This window comes from Wickerhamiella sorbophila (assembly GCF_002251995.1).
Source record: "Wickerhamiella sorbophila strain DS02 chromosome Unknown contig1, whole genome shotgun sequence".
NCBI lineage: Eukaryota > Fungi > Ascomycota > Dipodascomycetes > Dipodascales > Trichomonascaceae > Wickerhamiella > Wickerhamiella sorbophila.
Window position 1 is genome coordinate 1,062,520 of NW_020193984.1, and position 22,898 is coordinate 1,085,417.

Here is a 22,898-nt window from a genome sequence, read left to right on the forward strand (position 1 = left end):
AATTCATCAAATTGTCTACTTCGTGAGCAAGGCTGCAGAAGCAATCTGGCCCCTCGGACCGCATGAGCCAGACTCGAGCTTGCCGTCGAGTGAGTTCGGTTTAGTCAGACTTTTGTAGTTTCCGTCGTTCATACATAAGCTCTTTAGTCAAATTTAATCCGGGCACTATGGCCGAGCGGTTAAGGCGAGAGATTAGAAATCTCTTGGGATTTTCCCGCGCAGGTTCGAGTCCTGCTGGTGTCGCCATTTTTTTTTTTCCCTTTCCCGTTCATATTGGCTTTTCAACCTCAAACAATTTTCAGTATCTTTAATGATAGTAAAGTAGAGCGAAGAGGTAATTCTAGTCAAAATTTTACTGTACGTAAGGTTATCACCAGTCTTCTCCCCAGTCCTCGTCGATCAAAGAGTCTTTCTCTGTAGCTCCCGCTTTGGGCTCAATGTCTACCTTTGTTTTAGCAGCTACAGTCGGAGTAGGCTTAATGGATGTGGTTAGTAGTTCTGGAGAACGTGCTGCTGGAGAACGTGCTGCTGGAGAGCGTGCTGCTGGCGAGTGCAAATTAGGAGAGACCTTCTTGATGAGACGCGAGGGCTTTCTGGCCGCCGGAGCAGGGATCTTCTCAGGAAAGTTTGTTTCGTCCACAGGAGAGCCCAATGATGAGGTAGGTGATTTGGTAGGTTTTGGTTGCTTGGGTGTACGGGTAGACGAACGACCCGGGAGATCGATTTCCACAGGTCTTTCGCTTTCGATCGATTTTTGTCCTGTTGAAGTAGAAACTGAGGAATGCGTACTTGTGTGTGATTCGTGGTCATTATCGTCCATAATAAGAGCAGAGCTCTCTTCCATGGAGAGAGTTGACATCTGGTCGAACAAGCTAGCGTATTGTGAGCCCTTGGGTGTACCACTGCCTTGGATTTCGTTAGCAAGAGTAGCAGATGTCTCCTGAACGCGACGCCCAAACTGTTCAAAAGCCTTGCGAGCATTGGTCCCTAAATCTGACTCGGCAAAATTACGCATTCCAGGGCGGATGTAGTTCTCGGTAGTCTCAGATACTGTCTGGGTGACGAAACGAGAGGTGTCCACTACAGTTTGAGTAAATGTAGAGGAGAACCAGCCCCAACTACTGGAGCTGGAACTATTATTAGTATTCTGGGTGGAATTGGCTGGGCTGGAGCCAAAGCCAGTGTATTTACCTCCCTGGGAGGGATGGAGGTCTTCAGGACGGTTAGCATTTTCCTGCCCAAGTGATTCAAAGTATTGGGCATTCTTGGCCTTGGTGCTAGCGCTGCTGAAACTAGGATGCGCACTCCGTGGTGTGCTTGAGCGGGAAGAGCCAGACTTTGGTGAGGGCTGAGCGGGCCCGGTGCCACCAGGGATCCGGCTCCCACGAGTGACAGCAGGAGAGTCGTCATGGCCAATGACAACAGGTCTATCACGCCGGGTCCAGGGCTCACCAGCAACCTCAGCTGCTAGCTTTTCCCTGTAATCCTCCGCGACGGTGGAAGCATACTTGTTTTGGATGGATATGGCTTTGGTGACTCCATTTTCCTCAAAAAAGATGCGTGCCTTCTCATTGCCTCCGATTTCCATGGACTTGACTTCTTCAGGCTTGAACTGGTCCATTGTAACCGAGCGGACGAACGACAGCTGGACGCCGAGTCCGCGGTGGATTCCAGCGCATTCCAGGCAGATGAATATGCCATATTTGGGAGATGCCCACTGCGGATTCGCCGCGCCACATTCAAAGCATCGCTTGTTCTCGCCTTGCCTTTGAATCGCGAGCAACTTGCGACGAACAGTGGGATCAACCGTCCAAGTAGACATGATTACACAATTGCTTGCAAAGATGGGCGACTAAAGAGCAGACAAATAATACATAGTTAAATAGTGGGAAATAGGGTCATTACATGCGGTTCAACATGAACTTTTTTGCCGCCACAAGTCTCTTTTGGAGGTTCTGGCGTTCCCTGGGCCGCGGAGTGCCTGGGCCAGGCACGTCATCCGAGCCCATCTTGAGCATCGTCTCGTGGGTGGACGCTTGACGCGTGGCCGGCGGAGTGGACATAATGCGGACAGCCCGGCGAGGAGATGGTGTTTCTGGCGAAAGGCGGGGTGGTGTTTCTGGCGGTGAAGAAGCGATGGGCAATGAATGTGAGCGGCGCGGTGACGCCTGGGGGTTTGAGAGTCTGGATGCTTTGGAATCGCGGACCCGTTTGCTGGGGGTGATCTGCTCTTCTTCCACAGGGCGCTTTTTGGGCAGGTCTTCGTCTTCACTTGTTTCTCCGTTTGATGCAGGTTCCGAGGGTGACACAACAATTGAATGGGTACAAGAAATATAACTCAACTGAGCCAGCTCAGGTTGGGCAGCCAGCCAGCGCCGTAGGCGGGCGAATTTGTCTTCTGTGCTAGGCGAAATCATCATAAGCAACTCCAGGCCACTTGAATGAACCGCATTGTTCACATTGCCTAGGTTGGCCATTGTTTTCAGGACTTGGCTAAGGCAGCCATTGGGTGGGGTGAGTAGCATGACTTTGTCGGCATCGGCGGCAATCAAAAAGTTACGCACACAGCGGAGACTAGCCAGGAGTGTGGACTTTGATGGTGGAGACGCGATGAGTTGGGAGACGATGCCGAATAAGTCCAAGTTTTCAATTATGGCGGTCGTTGAAGAGGGCCGCTTTCTCAGACAAAAGCCGAGCAATTCGAGGGCGAGCTCGAAATAATGGGCCGATTTAGGGTCTTCTGAGAATCTCTTGACAATGCCCTCAAACAGCACAGGCGCAGTTTCTTCATAAAAGAGGACTTCAGGTTCGCTGGCTGGCCCGATGGGCGATTCAAGCAAAGCTTTAAGAGCATCGCAAGCTTGTCGCCTCAGTCGCGGGTCATTGTCATTATTGAAAATATTCATCAAGCCATTGATCACTGGTGCATTGTATCTGTGAGCGGAGTCTACCCAAACGACGTTAGCATCTGCTTCAAGAATAGTTCCAACAATGTCCAAAGCCAAATTGCGCATTTGGCGGTTTGAGTGGGCCAGTCCGTAGTTTAAAACAGAAAAAAGCCCATTCTCAACCATGATGAGGTATAGGGTGACTCTTTGAGTGGGTTGAAATGGTCTGGAAGTTGCAGTCAAATGGGCGGTGAACTGGAGTCCTTCATCACGAGCCTCGGTTTCCTCCAATGGACCATTTTTTGCGTCGAATAAGCCAAACAGCGCATTTGAAAACTCGGGAGTCGACTGCATCCACACAATGATGTCGATTTGATTCAAGAAAATCAAGGAGGAGATCATGTGAAACGACGTGTCGTCCATGAGTCTGGCGAGCACAACGTCTTTGAGCAGCTGGAGACGGAAAGTTTTCTGGATTTTCTCTATAATCACTTCGTCGTTGATAGGTACGACTTGACGGAAACGCGCTTGTTTCTCGAAAAAATAGCGGTAGTTTGCCTTTTTGCGACCGAACTCCTCGTCGTACTCCATGACATCGAGAGCGGCGGTGAAATACTTGTCTTCAAGTAATAATTCCAACAAGGAAGACTCACCAAACAGCAATATTTGCTTGACAAGGGTGCTTAGTGCGTAGAGTATTTTTAGACGCTCGTTCGAGCTGAGGGCTGGGTCTGATTTGGTCGACTGAAACAGATCAACAATGTAGCGCGGGTAATCGCAATGCGTAAAGTACGCGACAACTGCTTCGTGTCCGTACTGTGTTTCAGAGGCCTGGGCCAAAAGCTCGTTGACGAGCGCGAGATTCGACTGGGTGGGCAGAGGCGGGAGCAGAGAGGTGATGAGTTCGGAAAGATCCGCGGCACCGTCCGGGGTATTAGAGCAACTGAGCAGCTGGACCGAGGGTAAAATTGACTGGTGGACGTGGACCAGGAATTCGCAGAGCGTGATGCAGCCCAGGACCTCCTGGAAGCTCAAAGCAAGCTCGACGTCGTCGATCTTCCAAATGATAAGCGCATTGTGGCGCTGATAGCGGGAATTGCTGGCTACGGTCGTCTCCAAAAGCATTGTGCCGGACTCGGACTCGTCTTCAACGTTAATCGTGGCCGTGTTGTCGGAAACAACCCCCCAGCACAGCCCAGTGCCCTGGTCGTTCCAGTCGCCATTATCCAGCTGATAGAGCTTGACGCGCCACCGCTGCGTGGGATTCGTCAGAAGAGTGCTCCTGCTGCCTTCGAGCTGCTGCACGTCCCGTGAACCGCCTTCGCTATTGCGGTTACTGCCGCCATCTTTGGCGGTCATTTGGCGCGACTTCGAAGGGGGGGATCGTATGGAACGTTAGTCAGCGGAGCCGCCCCAGGAGCTCGGGGGAGCCCCTTTAAACGGCCAACAAGAGGTTTGCAGAGGTTGGATGCATAATTTCGTTATTATTTTTGCGTATACATTATTCGTTTAGATTAAATCATTCATCACTTGACTCGAGGCCGCTGAGCGCACGAACCACGCCGGGCCGTCTCATCATGTGTCGAGTCCATTTGTACACTTCGGGGAAGTCGTCTTGCAAGTTGACTCCGATCCGCTCGACGACATGGTTCCAAGTGACGAAGCTGAGGTCTGCGACGGTGCAGTGGTCGCCCACGAGCCAGACCGGTTCGTCGAAGAACTTTGATTCGGAGAGAGGGGTTGTACCGAGAATGAAGGTGTCGTTATCGTCCATTTCAATGATAAGCTGTTCTCTCTTTTCAGCTAGTCGCATCTCGACCACACTGTACAGTCTGCGTACTTCTGCGACGTAGCGGGCGACTGCCGAGTCGATTGTTTCGCTGTGGAAGTACCTAAAGTGCAGGGCCTGGCCGATCATGGGAGCGAGGCCGGTTGCTTGGAAGAAGATCCAGGAGTCGATTTGGGCCTGCTCAGCCAGATCGTCAGAGTACAGGGAGCATTGGGGTCCTGCGAGGCGGCACAGGTACAAAACAATGGCGCCTGATTCCCAGACGCTCACGTCTTTGTTGTCGTGGTCGATAATTGCGGGGAGACGAGCGTTGGGGTTGAGCTCAACGTAGTAAGGGGACTTGTTCTCCTGCCGCTGGAGATCGAGGTAGACGGTGTGAAACTTGAACCCGAGCTCAGTCAGAATAATGGCGATTTTGAATCCGTTGGGTGCTGAGCGATGAGAAAACAAGGTGATCCCTGAATCAGGCATGTTCTGGCGATAGTGGCCAATACGATCGAGCGGCGGCGCAGTCTTCTGCGAGCCGAAGTTTGTGTTGTGGGCGTTGTGGAGCTCGTCCTCGGCCTCGAAGGTTTGCTGCTGGTGCTGATAAGCCTCGCCGCTCTCTGAACGATCGTGGCCTCCCAATTGAACGGACGCCAAAGCTGTGCTTAGGTTCGACACTGGCCTTGAAGCGCTCATGTTGATCATTTCTATATCTTGTGGTTTGTCTCCGTGCACTGACAGCGGTGTGTGCGCTGTTGATTTTCGTTGGACAAGAAAAAGGCGGAAAAGAGGGGTTGGATGGCAGAATAAAAGCACTGCTGACGCACCAAACGTTCTGCTCGTATGCACAAGAAACCACTGGCTGGGGGCCGGTCGAGCGAGCGGCGGGTGCCAATATCGAGTCCGAAGAAAACTGGCGTGTAATTGAAGCAGGCACCATGTTTTTGAAGGAGCCGGGACGACCTTGTGCGCGGGTTACGGCCACGGGGCCCGAGGATTTAGGGTTTGGGGCTGTAGTTGCCATATGTACATGGGAGTATCTTGCTTTGGGGTGTTGTTGGTAACTAGCGGGAAAATACGTTCTAAAAATTTCTGTAACACTAAAGCAGCACCGAAGAACCTGCAGGCACGAAACGGCAAGCCCGCCTAATCGGTGGTTTTCCCAGGATCGCCTGGCGTCGCCGGCGGTGCTGGCGTTTGCCGCATCATTGATGCATGATTTGACAGAAGCAGATGGCAATTAAATGGGGCCCATTGTGGAGCGGGGAAAATATCCGGCCATTACGGGCCGCGGCGAAAATAAGAAATGTAATGGGGAGGGCAAGCAAGCATAAAATTCAGGCGGAGACGCACCAATCACCAGCGCACTTGTTCTTAGTCAGATATAAGCAATTATGTGGTAAGCGTGCTGAAAATTACGCACCCAAAAGTATAATGGCAGTTTTTTTTTCACCCACACACTCCTCAACTTAATCTAACCATGGCTGACGACGACCACACCTTCGAGACCACTGATGCCGGTGCTTCTTTGACCTTCCCCATGCAGTGCTCTGCTCTGCGCAAGAACGGTCACGTTGTTATCAAGGGCCGCCCCTGCAAGATCGTCGACATGTCCACCTCCAAGACTGGCAAGCACGGACATGCCAAGGTCCACTTGGTTGCCATCGATATCTTCACTGGCAAGAAGCTTGAGGATCTTTCTCCCTCCACCCACAACATGGATGTGCCCAACGTGTCTCGTACCGAGTTCCAGCTCATCGACATTGACGACGGCTTCCTGTCCCTGATGACCTCCGACGGTGCCACCAAGGACGACATCAAGCTCCCTGAGGGCGAGCTTGGCGACAAGATCCAGGCCGACTTCGACGAGGGCAAGGACCTGCTTGTTACCATCATCTCCGCTATGGACGAGGAGGCCTGCGTCTCCTACAAGGAGGCTCCCAAGGGCAACAACTAAGTAGATATTTAGTCACCTAGTTCTTAGCTGTTTGAACTTACTTTTGGTATTTTTTGAGCGTGCGCGTCGTCGACGGCGCACAGGCGGGCTCGTCGGCCCGGGCTGGGAACGAGGTTCGCTGCAAACCTCGCTCGCTCGAGGACAGCTTGCATTATTCCATATCCCCGTCCTTGCATATTACCTAAGCGAGTCTGGCTAGGGTTTTTCCCGTTTTAAGGGAGCCGCCTTCCCGTTTGAGTGGCAAGTTGCATAAACGTCGCTATCACCATCTAGTGGTAGTATCAGGCAGACGGTAAGTAGGAGGCTCCACAACAAGACGGGGGCTTTGCATGGGTGGCCCCAGGCCCGCGGACATGGCCACGGCTGCCGGAACGGCGAATTGCCGACGGCTACCCCACAAAACCGCGTTGGCGGTTCGGCCTTGTACGTCCATTATTAGGCGTTTGAGCGGGTGCGAATCTCGTCGCTCCTGGGCCATTTCGAGGCCCATCGTGCAAATAATTGCCCCTCGCCGTACCCCTCGCCCTATGGAGGGGTACGAGAAGCGACGTTGTTTGGTGGGACCGATATAGCGGTAGCCAATGGCGAGGGCTGTATAGCGCCGGGTTTAACCCGCTCCAAGTGTCAGTTATAATTAGATGGACGAATAAGATTCCGACGGCACAAGGATTTAAGCGTCGGTTGCCCACTAGCGCGGCCACATCTGCTCTGGCTGAAACCCTTGCCCCACCCCAAACATATCTGCGTGCGCGGTGGGACAAACAAAACCCGTCCTTCTTGATATCGCGACAATAAATACTAACCGAAGACTTTTACTCAAAGCTTCCTAAGGACCTCACACCCCATCATCTGCTGACCAGTCTAGCCGATCGTAGCATAAGCGCTGTCCAAAAAAAAACCTGCCTAGGCAAAAAATAATCCGCCCCTTTATTGCTCAAACTTTAATCAACCCGGCAATGTCAGACTTGCAGAATCCCACCAATCCCGACTACAACCCTGAGCTGGATGCGTCCCACGGTATGGGCCAATCATCGTTAGGGAACCAGAATTCCCTCAAACGCGAGCCGTCCTCGCTCCAGGACGATGACGATGAGGAGGACAAAAAGGGAGGGCGCGAAAGGCGCAAGATCGAAATTAAGTTTATTCAAGACAAGTCCCGTCGTCACATTACGTTTTCAAAACGCAAGTATGGAATTATGAAAAAGGCCTACGAGCTCTCGGTGCTGACGGGCACCCAGGTCCTTTTGCTGGTTGTTTCTGAAACGGGTCTTGTTTACACCTTCACTACTCCCAAACTGCAGCCCCTCGTGACCAAGCCGGAGGGCAAGAACCTCATCCAGTCGTGTCTCAATGCTCCAGACGAGTCCGATGCAGACACCCCGGGCCAGGACGACAAGAAAGACCCCCAGGACGGTATGCCTGATGGTATGCCCAATCCGCCGCGCCAGGCTATGGTGCCCAACCAGCAGGGCCCTGGTGTGGTGCCAATGCCGCCTCAGGGCATCCCCATGGACGCCCATCACCCCGGCATGATGGCCATGCCCGAGGGAGTCCCCCAGCACGCCCCTCAAATGGTCGATGATCTCCGCATGCGCATGGCCCGTGCTCAGCCCCCGAATGGCATGGCCGACCAGTACGTGGGCCCAGAGTACCCACAGTATATGCCGGTGACCCAGCAGCACCGCCGCTTTAACTGATTTTTATTTATGCACCTGTCATACAATCCTCTTGTCTAATTATCTACTTTCTCTAATCCTCAGAATTCAAAATTGTCTACACGGCGAAAGACTTTTTTAGTCTTTACCTTTCAGTGCTTGACTCTTGAAGGTTCATCATAGGAGGGAAAGAGTCCTGGCGTGTTCGACCACGCGCTCGAACGAGCTTTCTATAACAGGACTTGGGGGGAACAAAGTGAAGTTCTAAATAAGCTCCATTGGGTTATCCTTTCGGACAATTGCATATCTATCGTTTGACGGCAAAAGGCCATCCTCGTCGAAGCGTCCCAGTTGAACCAACCGCTCCACGTAGAGCTAAAGTCTTGATCAAGACAATCGGACTGGCACCTTTCTCAGGGGCATTTCTGCGCACACGACCGGAGACTTTCCCCAAAGCCTAGTAAATATCTTTAGTAGCTTTGAATGCAATTTTTAGAACCTGAAGAAAACTTCATTGTCAGCAGGTTAAATAGTGAAGTTCGGCCGGGTAACTCTGCTCTGGCGGGGGCTTAGCAGGTGGAAGTTTAAGGAATAAATACGTAGATGCTACAAATCTTCAACAATACCTTTGCAAAGGCGCGGACGCACATGCCGTTCAGCCCAGATTTCGTTGGACTCGAATTGCTCGCCGCACTCCCGGCAGTGCCCGGCAACTTGCGAGCGTTGGGAACAGCGAGTCTTTTTCGGATACGTGAAATGACGCGATTTCAGGTGCGCCTTGTAAGTGTCTCGGCGCGAAAATCCTCCTGTGGGGTGGCATGGCCGGTCCTTTTCAGGATCAAAAAAGGGGCAGGTGTAAGCTTTGTTTTCTGCGTGCTTTTTCAGATGGCGAGTCAGATAGCCCTTCACTCTGAAGGTAGCGTCGCACTCGGTGCACGCAAATAGCCCCTCAGACGACCGCATCCCCGGTGGGGATGTGGTGGATGGCGACGTCATGTGGGAAGACATGCTCAAGGGCGAGCTGGAGTCGGGAGACGTTGACACCGTCTTCTCATCGTACGCAACACCATTGGTTGTATATCGGTAGTCGCAAACCTGGAGTTTGGGAGTGAGCATAAAAGATTTGGCAAACTGGGGCTCGTTCAACCGAGGCTCGGCAAATTCGTCGTCGACAGTCAACAGTGACGGGTTGCACGAAGTCTCTTCGTAGTTGACTAGCTCGCCCTGATACCATTCTTTGGTGTGCTGCTCCAACGCAAAAGATTCGCCAATAGATGGTTGAGAAAATAATCCCGAGAGGCTCGCCGGCGGCTCGTATGTAACACTGGGGCGGCTGCAAGCATCGTAGTGAGGCGACAGCTCGTCAGCATAGTAATTAGGCGACATCTCTGGGGACGAATATCCTACGGTCTGGGCCGGTTTGATATTGCCTCCACCCATATAAGGAGTCCTGGAGAAGCTAGCCCCGGACACACTGTGCGAGTGGCCGCTGAAGCTGGAGCGCATAGGTCCACGGCGGACAGGAATAGGCACAGAAGTGGCCGCGGAATAAGGAGATTGCTCATAGGAAGAAAAGGGCGAGCCGGATTCTTCAACTCCGCGATAGTCGCATTCAGCAGGTGCCCACCCGTCGATTTCTAGGGTGTCCCTGCCAATGGCCTTGTCCAGGACTGTTACGTCACCACCAAAGCTCCATTCGACATAGACCCCAGTGTTCTCATCGTAGGAGGAGGGCCGGACATTAAAGTAGGAATCTGTTGCGCATGGGGTTGGACCGGACTGTGCTTCTGCATCACGGTCAGCTGGTAGAATAGTGCCAGCGGATTTCGGGAAGAGGCCAGTTTTGCGGCGGGGCTTTACATCCTTCTTGTCGGTTTCGGCTTCGAATATTTTCGAAAGCCATCTGAACCTTGCTTCAAGTCCAAAGATGCTGCCCAAGATGCTCACGATAGCCAATCCAGCGGCGATCATCTGCGGCGAGGGAGGTTTGGGAACGTTGTTCCAGCTTAAATATCGGGAAAAGGCGATCATACTAGACAGTCACGAAAAGTCGACTTTTCTTGAAAGTATCGGTGCTGCTCCGTAGTCCGAATGAAAATAGAAATAAAAATAAAAACACTGACGCGTTGAAACGACCTGGTCGATGTGTGTGGGTTCGTCACCTAATGACTAAAATGGATAGTCCCAGGGAGGGGTAGCTGGGGGCGCAAAAAAACGACGATCAGGGCTACGCGGGGAAAGCGATAACGCAAATAGTAAAGAGGCCGAGCTAGACGCGGTGAGAGACTAAGCCAATCCTAAATATGACAGGTCTTTTGGCCTTGAAACAGAATATTACAAAAGGCCGTTGGTTCACAAAGCTCAGAATCTACACTCCGGGATTCGTTGGGACAATGATAAACTTTACTAGCGGGAATGGGTTGGTAATATATAAGGGTGCATGCACGAGGGACCGCGGTAAGGGCAGAATCGAGGCGATGCGGTGATATAGCTGTTTATTCAAGTGCCTCTAAAAGGTTTCTAACAATGTGTTTTAGATAGTGTGTAAGGAACCACGTTGGCTTATATGGATGCGAATTTCTTGCCCAAAGTGACGCACCGTTGTCGCATTTTTGCTGCAGAGTCCTTATCTCCAATAATGGTGCCGTATATTATTACTCAGGATAGCGTGGACGCAAAGTCCAGGGTTCTTCTGCATGACCCCTCGCCCGCATATTTCAGGGTAGGTGAATTGGATGTGGTGGGAAGAGATAGGTATCCAAAAAATATTCGCCTTGCTCAACAGGATTCTAGAACAGCTAATCTGGCTTTTCCCGCAACAAAGCTCACTCGAAATTTTGTCTTGCCGCTGCACAAGGACCTCGTTTGCCAACGTACGATAGCGACTGACTGACGATTACTAAAGCAGCATGGATCAGGCGTCGGTCCAACGGCGATTTCGTTTACCGATGATAATTCGGGAGATGGAAAGGGCGGATACGATCCGAGTGCAGTACTTTTCGAGCTACTCGGCCAGCGTCGGCTCCAAGCAGCTTGATTTTTAGTTCTGGCACCTGGCACGTGCGTCGTTATCATACGTGCCCTTGCCCTCCCCGCTATCAAATGCCCTCCCGGCACGTGAGATCATCCAGCAATGAGCAGATGCATAATTATGGATGGTTAGATCGTTACATAGAGAACATAGGGTTAAATAGGTAGTTTTTTTCTGTCGGCCGTGTCTGCTTGCCAATTCTGCTCAGCGAACAAGCGTAAGACGGTACTGGTGGTAAAATCCAATGGCGACAATCGAGACCAGCAATCCCGCGACATTGATCAGGGTCAATTTGTCATGGAATACTAGCACCGACACGAAAATCGTGACCATCTCTTTGAGCACACCGGCAATAGCTAGCGTCAAGGCACCAGTAACATTCAGTAGCTCGAACTCACTCCAGGTCATGCAAAAAGCCAGGACTCCTGGAAACAGCAAGTAGAGGACGGCGATAAATTTGCTGTGTGTGTTCCAAATCTCGGCGTTGGCGAACTCGCGGGGGCCCTCCTGAATAAGGCCCCATACAATCAAGATGAGACCCATGCCAGGGGCCAGAAGCATGATGGTGCGCACAGGATGGGGCTTGGTGTTTCCCATGTGGCTACTGAGAAGGATTTTTGTGACTGCCCAACGCAAACCGGACGAGCAGGCCGCACTCAGGACCAAAAGAAAGCCGGTCAAGTGGAACTTGGTCTCACCCCTCACCATCATAGCCACACCAATAGTGAGTAGACCGACGATACCTCCCAGACGCCAGCTAGCGAACTCGAGGCCAAATAGAATGCTAAACACCAACACAAACCCCAGGGACGACGATTTCACCATGGTGTAGAAGCTCAATGACACGAACTTGAGACTCAGATTGCCCATGCCAATGTCACCTGCACTGGCCATTACACATGGCAACACTTTGGTCGCATACGCAGATAAAGGCAATAGATCGTGGTTGATCCCCAGCGCGAGAGTTGTCAAATAGGCCAAGACAATTTGCACTCCCTGATGCATTCCCGTCGTAATTACAGGAAAGGGAAAGTTTAGGCCTCTTGGAGAGAACATCCACTTGTTGTAGACAGAAATGGCTACCGAAAAGATGTACCATAGCAAGCCATAGGTAATTGCTGCTCTAAAATTAAACGGCGGCGGTTTCTCTAACGTATCGTCGCCAACCAACGCGTAACCGTCTCCTGACCGCGTGGGAAGCTCAAAGTCTTCTTCCTCGTCAAATATCACACGTTCGTCGCGCGAAAACGACTGCGAGGCTCTGTGTATCGGCTCTTCCATACTCTCTATACGCAAACCCAACTCAGAAAGCTGGGACGGCAAGTCAGCATCGGGCAAGGCTGGGTGTAAGGTCGGAGGGGGACAGGGAGAGTTGGCCGTACAATTAGCAGGTGATGGAGGAAGTTACTATAGAATAAATAAACAATATCAATTTTTCTTGCCTTTCTTGGAGCGTTTGTTTCCGTGCTTCTTCTTCTTTGAATAACCGGCGGTAGAAATTTTCTTCTCGACATCCATTTGATCTGTGGGCAATTCGATCTGCTGTTTGCGGGCGTTTTCCTCGAGTTTTTCGGCAATTCGCTCAGCGCGAGCCTTTGCAACGTCGCCAAAAGACGTGGCTCGTTTGACCGTCTTGTTTTTCTGCACGTTCTTGGCACGGAGTGATTTAGCCATTGGAGTAAGGTTTTTATTTTAAATTTTTCCCAGTAATCTGCACTGGATGGGAGGAAGGCGAAGGGTATTAGGTATCAGGGGTGTTGGGCAGAGGGGTCATGCCGTCATCATTTTCTAGGGCTTAGGGCTGTGGGACTAGGATGCTTTGATGAGTATACCCAAGGACCCCCCCAGCTCTTTTCATTACCCAAATGCCGAATTTGAGATTGCAGAAGCGTCTGGCTGCTGATGTTCTGGGCGTCGGTCAGCGCAAGATCTGGTTGGATCCTAATGAGACCACCCAGCTCAGCGAGGCTAACTCCCGTGTCGAGATCCGCAAGCTTGTCTCCAACGGTTTGATCATTGCCAAGCCCACCACTGGCCACTCCCGCTCCCGCACCCGCATTTTGCACGAGGCTAAGCGCAACGGTCGTCACACTGGTTACGGTAAGCGTAAGGGTACTGCTGATGCCCGTATGCCCTCGCAGGTCCTGTGGATGCGTCGTCAGCGTGTCCTCCGCCGCGTTCTCGCCAAGTACCGCGAGGCTGGCAAGATCGATAAGCACCTCTACCACAGCCTCTACAAGCTGGCCAAGGGTAACACTTTCAAGCACAAGCGTGCCGTCATTGAGCACGTCATCAAGGCCAAGGCTCAGGCCGCCCGCGAGAAGAGTCTCAAGGACGAGGCCGAGGCCCGCCGTGCCCGTAACAAGGCCGCCCGTGAGCGTCGCCAGCAGCGCATCAACGAGAAGCGCGAGGCCCTCCTCCAGGGTTAATATGTATTCACATACTCATAGCCAGAGCACCTTAACGTACCCTACTACTACATCACTTTTTTTCAGCCTGTTACTTTAGCCTTAATTTGCTGACCAAATATTGTTTTCAAAAAAAAAGTCTTGCAATGTATAGAGCGACGGGGTTAATGCGTCAACCGAAAGCCTTCACGGGGCTTGCAAGGCTCGCACGCTTTTATTCCGAGATCCCTGCTGAAGGGAGTTACGAGAGGCTTGTGTATGATAAATTGGCCGCCAAACTTGCGCCACAGGAGCTGGTAGTAAAAGACGTTTCCGGCGGATGTGGGTCTATGTTTGCGATCAAAGTTGTTAGCGGCGAATTCAAGGGCATCCCCATGGTTAAGCAGCACCGTCTCGTGAATGAAATCCTAGCAGACGAGATTTCGAAATGGCATGGGCTTCAATTGCGCACTCAGGCCCCTAAATAATTGCATTGTAGTATTTCTGTTCTATCATAGTGGGCTCTTTTCTTGCTGTTGGCCAAGCTAATGTAGTTGACGCTCTCAAACATCAAGCTGTCTCTTCACTTGGTATTAGGTCTCCCCGCTACTCCGTCACCTGACTCATGGACTGGTTCAAACCCCTCTACAAGGCTCACCGTAAGGCAGAGTCGGTTACGGTGTTTGATCCGGCTAGCGATCAAGAAAATGTACAGTATGAACAATATTTATTAACTCGAGAGTCCGTTAAACCTAATGAAAACGCCTACAAAGTGTACGATGTGCCCTCTCCCAAACTTTTCACCCAGTGGACTACTCCTGATCTGCCCGGTTTGCGCATTATTTCAGGTGCAATTCCCCAGGACTTGCAATGCCAGCTTGCTAAAGAAAGCGTCACAGAGTATTTGGCCAGTCCTGAGCATCTAACCAACCTCGATGCTCACCATACTATCCAGAGACCTATGGATCTCTTTTCGGATAAAGAGGTATCTGCTACCATTTCCAATGAGAAAATAAAGTCCTCGGGACTACGATGGGTCACTTTAGGCGGGCAGTATAACTGGACAACCAAAGAGTACCCCACGTTCGAGCTGGGTGCCCCGGGCTGTCCCGCATTCCCCCAGCAGCTTGGTGAGTTTGTCCGTCAGGGATTCGGCGTAGAGCCTCAAGCTGCAATTGTAAATTATTACCGTCAGGGTGACATTTTGTCGCCTCACCAAGACGTGGCCGAGCTCTCACATCAAGATCTTGTCTCCATCTCGCTGGGATGTGACTGCGTCTTCTACGCCGGCCCCGCAAGATATGATGCAAAACCATTGGCGGTCCTGCTACGCTCTGGTGATATTGTTGTCATGGGTGGAGAATCAAGGGGAGCATGGCATGGAGTAGGACGTGTATTCAGCGGGACTTCCCCTGAGGCCCTTGAAAGCAGCCTCGACAAGCCCGGGTTCGCCGCCTGGATCAGAAATAAAAGAATAAATGTTAATATACGTCAAATGGTAGACTAGAAGATAATACAAAATAAAACAGCAAGTTCAAAATGGGTACTCGCACAATTAAATAAAACAGAGAGAACGAAAGTACCTCACTCAAAAATACACCAGTCCTGGATATCATTTGACCAGTTCATAGGCTCGAATGCAGTCATGGATCGGGCAATTGGTTCAGGCTCGAACATGAACGGAGCAAAGTCCGATGGCGCAGCAGTTGCACTGATTGGTTCAGGAGGAAGATTCATATGGCCCATGGGAGGAGGGTGGTAAACTCCAACTGTCGACATGGACCGAGCAATTGGTGCTTCAATGCCTCGGCGCGGTGATCCAAGACTTTGAGGCAATAGTCCTCCAATATGCTGGCCACTGTGCGCAGCAGGGCCGGGAGATCCCAGCGACCCCATGAGTCCATCTGGGTGGACAGCATCATGAATATTACTTGGCACATTATGCATGCTGTGCATGTTCAACAAAGCAACGGGGGTACCAGACCCAGAGCCAGGACCAGTCGCTATAGTGGGGCCAGCAGAAACGTTTGTAGGCCCCTGAGCTGGCGAAGGAGATGTGCGAACACGACGGAAGATTGTGCGAGCTGAGAACGGATCGCGAGCACGCTCAAACTCGTATAGAACAATAAAGGCGAGGTGAGGTGCATCCTGTCCTTTGCGTTCGCAATAGACTGCCTGCGTGACTGTAACCGCAGAAATTGCCAAATCAGGGTTTTTGGTGCGGTCAGCCTGGCCAGTGAAGCCCTCAAGGAACGGCGACCAAAAGTCCGTAGTAAATGGCAGTTGCAGGCGCTCCGTGCCCTGATAAATATTCTCCTGACTCGGAACCTCGTCGCGGACCGATAATAAACAACGTCCCATCGAGTAAACTTTAGTGACACATGCCCACCGATGATTAGGTACCCGCTCGAATCCAGCAGGCGATGCTGGAGCAGGCGAAAACAAGAGGTTGAATGGTGTGAATCCACTAACAACAAATCCTGCGTCGACGGATAAGGTAGGGCGCTCGTACCCTGAGCGAGCAGCATTCACATCAAGCTTCGATAAGCAGTGAATTACTGGGGTAGAGGGTAGAATAATATTATTCAGTTGCATTTTAGCGACTTCCTCAAATCTCGAGGCAAGTTGACTGAACTGCTTGGGTGCATTGGGTGACTCGTACTGCGGACGCAGTAGATTTGTGAAAATATGAGGATGGTCACCAGCACGAGCAAGTCTGAAAGAAACTGGGACAACCCGTTCACCGCCAAGATCGAGGCTAGATTGTCCACGGCGGTGTCCACGGCGCCCGGGGTGTGGAGGTGTAGCCAGCTGTGAGCTTGTCCAGTCGAAAGGCGGGTGCTGTAGACCCAAATTATGCACAAAGTTGTTGCTCACGCCTCGTCGAGGTGTCGAAAGCTCGATCTGGACAGGCTCTAAGGGCGCAGGCTGGAACATGGGCGGTGGGCTCGAAGTCTCCAGCTCCTCTTTAATGGTTGGCATGTGAGCATTAGGAGGAGTGCCGGAAGAAGCCGATGAACTAGCCTGAGGCAGAGGTTCGCTACCGCCGTCAGAGCCGTTGTTGGCATCATCCGCGTCCTTGTTACGCAGCTTGCTAACAAAATCGTCAAAACTTTCGGCACTGAGCTTAGCGATCAATTGATCAAAAAGCTCACCTGAAGTGCCATCAGTGGGTTCGGTCTCGGGAGGGTCAGCTACCATCGCCATAAAAGTCTCATCGTCTTTAAGCACGTGTTTCAAGACCTGGATGTGGCTGGAGACTTGCTTGCGCGTCCGGCGTTTCTTGGTCTTTTTATAAATGTAATCGGCAATCAGTTCATTGCGGCCGCGAAGCTTTCCACCAACGGTGATTTTGCGTCTCCCTACTCTGGGAATAAGTTTGATGGCTTCCATGAAGGCCTCCTCGACCTCCTTGGACCACACCATAAACCTCGTGGCAGGGACGCGCTTCTGACGCGCAAGATATCCCATATAAACCTCAAGGTCGGTAACCGGGGCATTAGGGTCGACCTGAGCAGTTGGAGAAGCAGAGGCTGGCCGCTCGGGCCCGCTAGGCGGCTGGGGGCCCGCAGGGGCTGTGGAGACGTTCAGGGTATTAATGCGGAATTCTGGAGGGGCAGGAAGGCCCGGAGCAGGACGCCATGTGACACTTTGGTTCGATTCCGGCGGGTTACTGCGTTTTGTGCTGTTTGGTGTGATCATGGTCCTGGCAAGACTGGCCGAGCGGTCCGCCCGGTTAGCCACTGGCATCATTTGGCGCATGTCGCGATATTTATCATGGTAGGCAGTGTGCGGAGGAGTGACCTCTAGCGCAGAAGGTAGTAGCTGTGTGTTTTGCGTCGGCAGTTGATGAGAGCCCAACCGGTGAGCCAAGGGGGTCTGCGGCACTCGGGATAGGCTTTGGGGACCTGAGATCATGCGGTCTTCGGCTTTTGGCATACTCCAATCAAAACTTCGAATTCTAAGATGGGTGGTTCCTTTTTTTCGAGCTAGTATTGTGGTACACGGAGCCCAAAGTATAGTACTACCAAGGGGGACAAAAAAAAAGACTCGGAAACGGGAACAGGAAAGACCAGAAAAGGTTGTGAAAAGAATAATACAAATTGCTGGCAGTCGTAAAGGAATGAGGGACTTGCACAATGAATGGAAGGAGACGCTGTTCTTCCTGGTTCACTTTCAATAGGAATCAAGTGGTGATTAAGTGTGGAACACGGGATTTCTCCCAGCTTATGATGTAACGCGTCGCGTTAGGAGGAGCGTGTCGACGCGCGTACCCCTCGCTTTAATGGTGTGAAGGGGTGAGGGATTTTGGTGCGATAGAGTGTTCTATATAACAATCAATAGTTTACTGTTTTTCTCGGGTTTTTTTGCTCGTCTGAGCGCGGCTTCACGACACTTCGTAGGCGCCAACTTTCGTGTAACCTGCAGGTTACCTGCAGCAAAGCAGCGCCGATGCGTGGGTGTGTCTGGTGGTAATACAACGGGGGCGGGGGTCTTAGCGCTGGGTTCCATGAATAGCAGGCCACCCGTTATGTTGAGACGCCTAGACTGGATCCGAGGGCCGAAATGCCATCACTAGTGGGCCTCTTTCACAAGATGCCCAGCAAAGTCTCCGACCACTTTCCCTGCATGAGATCGACCGTTTACGCAATGAGTGACCCTACACTGATTTTGTGAGTACGTCGCATACAATTCCAGACTAGCTGTACTGCACAGATGTCAAGAATGTAGCACGCTTGACCGTTCTCGAAATTATTATTTTCCTCCAATTTTCGTCTGCCCGCCTTACCCATCCATCTGCTACCCTAGCAACAAATGCACGGCCGTGATGATTAGCGATAATGAGCTTTTGTTCTTTTTCAATTCAAGGGGTGATCTAAAGGTCGGCGCCGAAACGACTGCCCGCTATGGCCAAAAGTAATCCCGTTCTGTCTATAAAAATTAAGTTGTTTAGCATTCGTTTTTGAGCAAAAATCTGACGTTACATGCCCCGCCTGTGTTTGAGACATTATGTGAGCTAATGTAGTAGCATAGCCTTAAACCACTCAGCCAAGACCTTGCACAAAACAAAGCAAACATGCTACGGAAGCAGTAAGAGTAAATAAACGAAATGCACAATGTACCACGCAATAATATTATTTATATACAGAACTGTGCTCTGAGCCATGCCAGACCACGGCCATATATGAGCGCACCTACAATACGGCCCCCGGTGGTGTCGAGCCAGACATCGCGGTCAAAGTCCTCTTCAAGTTCCCCATATTCGACTCGCCGCTCTACCAATGCAAGTACACCCAGGACGCCCAAACGTGCAAGAATCCGCCGTTTGTTTACACCTAACCCGATTGGGAACACTCGTCATAAACCTCCACCATCGCTTCCATCTCATACTGTTTTAACAATGGTTCAGTCCCGAGAGCGTCTGCCGACGCTGTTCGAGGTCCTTAATCGGATGTCGGCACCTCCTGTGGACTTGTGGACCTTTTATGAGTTCATGCGCACCCATTACCGCGGCGTAGAGTATTTGGATTTTTGGCTGGACGCTGCGAATCATGTGAAGCTATGTAAACTTTATGTTGAGGGACAGGAATTGGGCAGAGCGACTGCCGCGAAAAAGAGTCCGACCATGCAGCGTCAACCTCTTACTTCTTATCTGTCTGACGGCAATGGCAGCGGCAATGGCAGCGGCAGTGGCAGCGGCAGCGGCAGCGGCCAAAACATCGACACTTCCCATTCATCTATCGGGAGAAACAGTTTCCACAGCATGCCCTCACCAAGCTCCTCAATGCTTCTGGGTATGCTTGGGGAACAGTCAGGCTCCAGCCAACACCAGCATCGAATGTCTTTGGGTGCGAATTCCCTCGAGTCTCAGGGCAGCAGTAGACGAAGAGACACCATTGCGCGTCTATCCGCACTCCTAGACGAATTCCAGAAAAGAGATGGTACATTTGAGTCGCTGCCTACTCAAGAAGAAGAACATTTTGTACAACCGCCCTCAGCCAGAGCAGTTCATTACGAAAGTGACGATGAAGACGAAGAGGCAGATATCGGGGTATCTCGCACACCAGTTCTCGGAGCACCGTACGAGCGAGTGCCTGGTGGATCACCAACACAAGGCTCGCCTATTCAGTCTTCGTCGGCATTGGGGCCGATCAATCTCAACAACAATTCGTTTGGAGGTCCACTCAAGGAGCCAGACCTGAAACCCTCAACTGAGTTTGAAAAGGCCCGAATGCCGCCCCAGGCTGTTACTCTGGAAGATATTTATGCAAGTGTCAATTCAATTGTACAAAGATACCTTACGCCCGGGGCTGACCGTGAGGTTCTACTGCCCGGTCAAATGGCCCGGCAAATCAGAGATGCGGCCCAGGGAGCGGGACGGAGAGACCCAGCGCTATTCAATGAAGCAAGAGACTATGTTTTTGAGGTCATGGAGCGTGAAGCCTACCCCACGTTTCTTGCATCAGCAGCTCTGCGTAACGTTCAACCGGCCAGTAATCTGTTTCGCTTGCTTTTCGGAATGATTGCTTTGTTTGGCGCCTTTTGGCTTTCATTTGTTTTTATTCTGCTAGATTGGAAGCCCAAACTCACTCGCCTCTGGATCATTCTACCTTTTTCCATAGGCTGGTATCTTGTTATCAGCTCTCTGTACAGCCTCGATTTTATTCTCGGGCTTTTGGGCTATAGCGAGCAGGAGGAGTTCGGGATAGCCCATGTCAAAGAAGCATATGTTGCCAAACTTATTCGCAGTCGTTCGGTGCTGGTTGCCGGACTCACAGTTATTGTCACAGCATGCTGTGTTGTGCTGTTTGCCCTCGTTCCTGGCCATCGGCTCTAATGATCAAAAGAGAAAGAAAAAACCATGTAAACTAAAAATAAAAAGAATATGCTATTTAAGAGGTACTTGGCGACCACGCCGGTTTTTGCTTGCCGACCAAAGGCGCTGTTTCCAGCTCTCCAAGTTTTTGTGCATTGTGAGCAGCTTTTTGACCTGGGATTCCGGGCGGGGACCAGAACTCAATAAGCCGTAAAGTCTAGAGTACTCTGAATAAGTTGCCTTGAATTTGCGAGCCAATGTAAACAGGTCCTCCTCCGTTGTTGGTTTATGTTTCTTTTCTGGCGGGGGCTTGGTGGCTACTTGGGATGATTCTGGAGGAGACAACGAACTGGGGGGTGATGCGGATGAAGGAGGGGATTTAGATGCGGGAGCTGCCGCGGAGGCGGATGGGGTCGTGGAGGCGGAAGGCGGGACAGCAATGGCTGGAGCGGACTTGCGTTTGAGAGCTCGACGTTCTGGCGACACAGACCCGGTACGTCGGCGAGGATCTTTGAGATTAGAGCGGGAAGGAGCGTTAACCACATATCCCAGTGCATCATAGGCCTTTTCGGCCTGATTGAGGACTTGAAGCCGTTCCTTGGCACTGTACTGCTTCCACTCGTAAATACGAAGATACTCGTAGGACTCGTTGCGGAGAATAAATAAGTCGTTTGAGCCCGGAACAGGACGGGCGATCTGATTTAGCAATGTTTGTACGTCGGCCACCGGTATCTGGGTACGCTGGGCCAATGTTATTGCTGTGGCCTGGCCGAGGGCAAGCAAGTGGGCGACTCGCATTGCCGACGAAACAAGCGGGGCCTCAGCAAGTAATTCTCTAGGTGAGCGAGGGGGCGAGGGAGCCTTGTTCAGTGGGGATTGCTTGCCTGAAGACTTTACCAGTCGCTTTTTTAGCGCCGCAGCTGCAGCAGTCGGCTGGGGGGCCGATGCGGCGGCCGGGGGAGAAATTGCAGCAGAAGAGACGGACTTGCGCAGGGTGAGACGCTTCTTGACCAGTCCGGCGCTCTGAAATTTTGCGGAGTCGTCGGCACAGGGCGTATATACCTGTAGAGTGCCCGGCTCATCAGCCACGGAGATGTCTATTGTCGTCCCGTTGACGGCGAGAGTGCCAGTTCGGCCGTCAATTTTGAGCAGAATGCGACCATCGTTTTTTGACTTGAGACTGCTCAACGCCTCGGGGGTTAATCGTACAAACATAGGAGGGTGAGCATCGCTAGTGCTCTGGGGCGGGCTAGCGACTAGAGTAGCCTCCGATGGAACTGGCATTGAAAGGGTATTGCAGAATTGTCAGGGAATTACAAGCACTAACGTGTCCGACTAAATTCGTCCGGTCGTTTTCCTTACAACGTCCTTTGCTAGTGCGGATTAGCGTTTCCCAAACGATAGGGTAGGAAAAACACAAGAGGGGCAGGGGAAAGGGGATGCCATATGCACCATGCAACATTAAGTTATATATAATGTTCAGTTATGGAGGAAGCAAATAAGTAGCGATCAGTAAAAAGATCGGGTTAATTCTCGGTGAAAACAGAATGATTGAGCGATTTGACAGATGGGGTTCTTTGGAGGAACGCCGGGCTGTCGTGAGCGCTTAATTGTTGACGGTGCTCTGGGCGGTCACTCCCGTGATGGGTTGCCTCTCCAACGAAATTAAAATGACTGGATTAGGGTATGAGACAGGCCACAAATAAACGAGGTGAAACGGCGGCTCTAGAGGGCCGTGGGGGAAGCAAAACAAGAGTTCCCGGTTGCGGGGCCCTGCCTTGCAGCGGCTACGGGTCTGGCTCTGGCGATATTTTGACTGTGTCTAACTGCATGGCGTATAGACGCGGCCAGTCACGACGGCAGCTAAATATCCATACTTCAACCAAAGAACTTGATTAAACGTTAAAGTAATAAATGCACAGGGCTTTTTCTACATTATTTAGTTAGCAACGGTGACATCGATGTTGACACCAGGGACCATGTTGTAGGCAGTGATACGCTTGATAACGTCAATAGGAGACTGGATGTCGATGAGACGCTTGTGGATGCGCATCTCGTAGCTATCCCAAGTCTTGGAACCCTCACCGTTAGGGGTCTTACGGGTGGTGATCTTCAGAACCTTGGTGGGCAGACGGACGGGGCCCTTGGTGAAGACCTCAGACTGCTTAGAGCGAGAGACAATGTCCTCAGAGACCTTCTCGATGCTCTTGACGTTAGTCGAGGTAATGGTGATGCGGACCTTGATGATCTTGGAGGCTTGCTCAGTAACCTTGTCGGCTTTGTCGCTCATCTTTGATGATTGTGAAATGGTGGCCCCCGGCTATTAGATTGAGTCGCTCGCGGGCGATGAGATCAGCTGCCCTAAGCCCTAACTGACAGAACAACCCTT

General features: G+C 51.6%; 14 protein-coding genes across 14 annotated transcripts; 6 read left to right on the plus strand and 8 right to left on the minus strand.

Moving 5' to 3' along the window:
* Positions 1–370: 370 nt before the first annotated feature.
* Positions 371–1,822, minus strand: B9G98_00634 (ADP-ribosylation factor GTPase-activating protein GCS1; the record flags this gene model as incomplete). The annotated part of the gene is made up of 1 exon (XM_024807192.1): positions 371–1,822. The coding sequence occupies one exon, from the start codon at positions 1,820–1,822 to the stop codon at positions 371–373; it is 1,452 nt and encodes a 483-aa protein (XP_024662960.1).
* Positions 1,823–1,901: 79 nt separating this feature from the next.
* B9G98_00635 (hypothetical protein) lies at positions 1,902–4,247 on the minus strand (the record flags this gene model as incomplete). The annotated part of the gene is made up of 1 exon (XM_024807193.1): positions 1,902–4,247. One exon carries the CDS (start codon positions 4,245–4,247, stop codon positions 1,902–1,904), a length of 2,346 nt encoding a protein of 781 aa, XP_024662961.1.
* Positions 4,248–4,407: 160 nt separating this feature from the next.
* On the minus strand, positions 4,408–5,358 carry B9G98_00636 (Protein URE2; the record flags this gene model as incomplete). Its single annotated transcript, XM_024807194.1, has 1 exon — positions 4,408–5,358. One exon carries the CDS (start codon positions 5,356–5,358, stop codon positions 4,408–4,410), a length of 951 nt encoding a protein of 316 aa, XP_024662962.1.
* A 784-nt stretch (positions 5,359–6,142) lies between these two features.
* Positions 6,143–6,619, plus strand: B9G98_00637 (Eukaryotic translation initiation factor 5A; the record flags this gene model as incomplete). Its single annotated transcript, XM_024807195.1, has 1 exon — positions 6,143–6,619. One exon carries the CDS (start codon positions 6,143–6,145, stop codon positions 6,617–6,619), a length of 477 nt encoding a protein of 158 aa, XP_024662963.1.
* A 956-nt stretch (positions 6,620–7,575) lies between these two features.
* On the plus strand, positions 7,576–8,316 carry B9G98_00638 (Transcription factor of morphogenesis MCM1; the record flags this gene model as incomplete). Its single annotated transcript, XM_024807196.1, has 1 exon — positions 7,576–8,316. One exon carries the CDS (start codon positions 7,576–7,578, stop codon positions 8,314–8,316), a length of 741 nt encoding a protein of 246 aa, XP_024662964.1.
* A 564-nt stretch (positions 8,317–8,880) lies between these two features.
* B9G98_00639 (Transcriptional regulator STP2) lies at positions 8,881–10,305 on the minus strand (the record flags this gene model as incomplete). Its single annotated transcript, XM_024807197.1, has 1 exon — positions 8,881–10,305. The coding sequence occupies one exon, from the start codon at positions 10,303–10,305 to the stop codon at positions 8,881–8,883; it is 1,425 nt and encodes a 474-aa protein (XP_024662965.1).
* Positions 10,306–11,509: 1,204 nt separating this feature from the next.
* Positions 11,510–12,979, minus strand: B9G98_00640 (putative transporter C22E12.01; the record flags this gene model as incomplete). The annotated part of the gene is made up of 2 exons (XM_024807198.1): positions 11,510–12,645; positions 12,793–12,979. The coding sequence occupies 2 exons, from the start codon at positions 12,977–12,979 to the stop codon at positions 11,510–11,512; spliced, it is 1,323 nt and encodes a 440-aa protein (XP_024662966.1).
* A 191-nt stretch (positions 12,980–13,170) lies between these two features.
* Positions 13,171–13,734, plus strand: B9G98_00641 (60S ribosomal protein L19-B; the record flags this gene model as incomplete). Its single annotated transcript, XM_024807199.1, has 1 exon — positions 13,171–13,734. The coding sequence occupies one exon, from the start codon at positions 13,171–13,173 to the stop codon at positions 13,732–13,734; it is 564 nt and encodes a 187-aa protein (XP_024662967.1).
* A 125-nt stretch (positions 13,735–13,859) lies between these two features.
* Positions 13,860–14,180, plus strand: B9G98_00642 (Altered inheritance of mitochondria protein 1; the record flags this gene model as incomplete). Its single annotated transcript, XM_024807200.1, has 1 exon — positions 13,860–14,180. One exon carries the CDS (start codon positions 13,860–13,862, stop codon positions 14,178–14,180), a length of 321 nt encoding a protein of 106 aa, XP_024662968.1.
* A 137-nt stretch (positions 14,181–14,317) lies between these two features.
* Positions 14,318–15,199, plus strand: B9G98_00643 (Alpha-ketoglutarate-dependent dioxygenase abh1; the record flags this gene model as incomplete). The annotated part of the gene is made up of 1 exon (XM_024807201.1): positions 14,318–15,199. The coding sequence occupies one exon, from the start codon at positions 14,318–14,320 to the stop codon at positions 15,197–15,199; it is 882 nt and encodes a 293-aa protein (XP_024662969.1).
* Positions 15,200–15,276: 77 nt separating this feature from the next.
* B9G98_00644 (hypothetical protein) lies at positions 15,277–17,631 on the minus strand (the record flags this gene model as incomplete). Its single annotated transcript, XM_024807202.1, has 1 exon — positions 15,277–17,631. One exon carries the CDS (start codon positions 17,629–17,631, stop codon positions 15,277–15,279), a length of 2,355 nt encoding a protein of 784 aa, XP_024662970.1.
* Positions 17,632–19,093: 1,462 nt separating this feature from the next.
* Positions 19,094–20,530, plus strand: B9G98_00645 (Protein rax1; the record flags this gene model as incomplete). The annotated part of the gene is made up of 1 exon (XM_024807203.1): positions 19,094–20,530. The coding sequence occupies one exon, from the start codon at positions 19,094–19,096 to the stop codon at positions 20,528–20,530; it is 1,437 nt and encodes a 478-aa protein (XP_024662971.1).
* A 51-nt stretch (positions 20,531–20,581) lies between these two features.
* Positions 20,582–21,793, minus strand: B9G98_00646 (hypothetical protein; the record flags this gene model as incomplete). The annotated part of the gene is made up of 1 exon (XM_024807204.1): positions 20,582–21,793. The coding sequence occupies one exon, from the start codon at positions 21,791–21,793 to the stop codon at positions 20,582–20,584; it is 1,212 nt and encodes a 403-aa protein (XP_024662972.1).
* Positions 21,794–22,448: 655 nt separating this feature from the next.
* Positions 22,449–22,799, minus strand: B9G98_00647 (40S ribosomal protein S20; the record flags this gene model as incomplete). The annotated part of the gene is made up of 1 exon (XM_024807205.1): positions 22,449–22,799. The coding sequence occupies one exon, from the start codon at positions 22,797–22,799 to the stop codon at positions 22,449–22,451; it is 351 nt and encodes a 116-aa protein (XP_024662973.1).
* Positions 22,800–22,898: the final 99 nt, after the last annotated feature.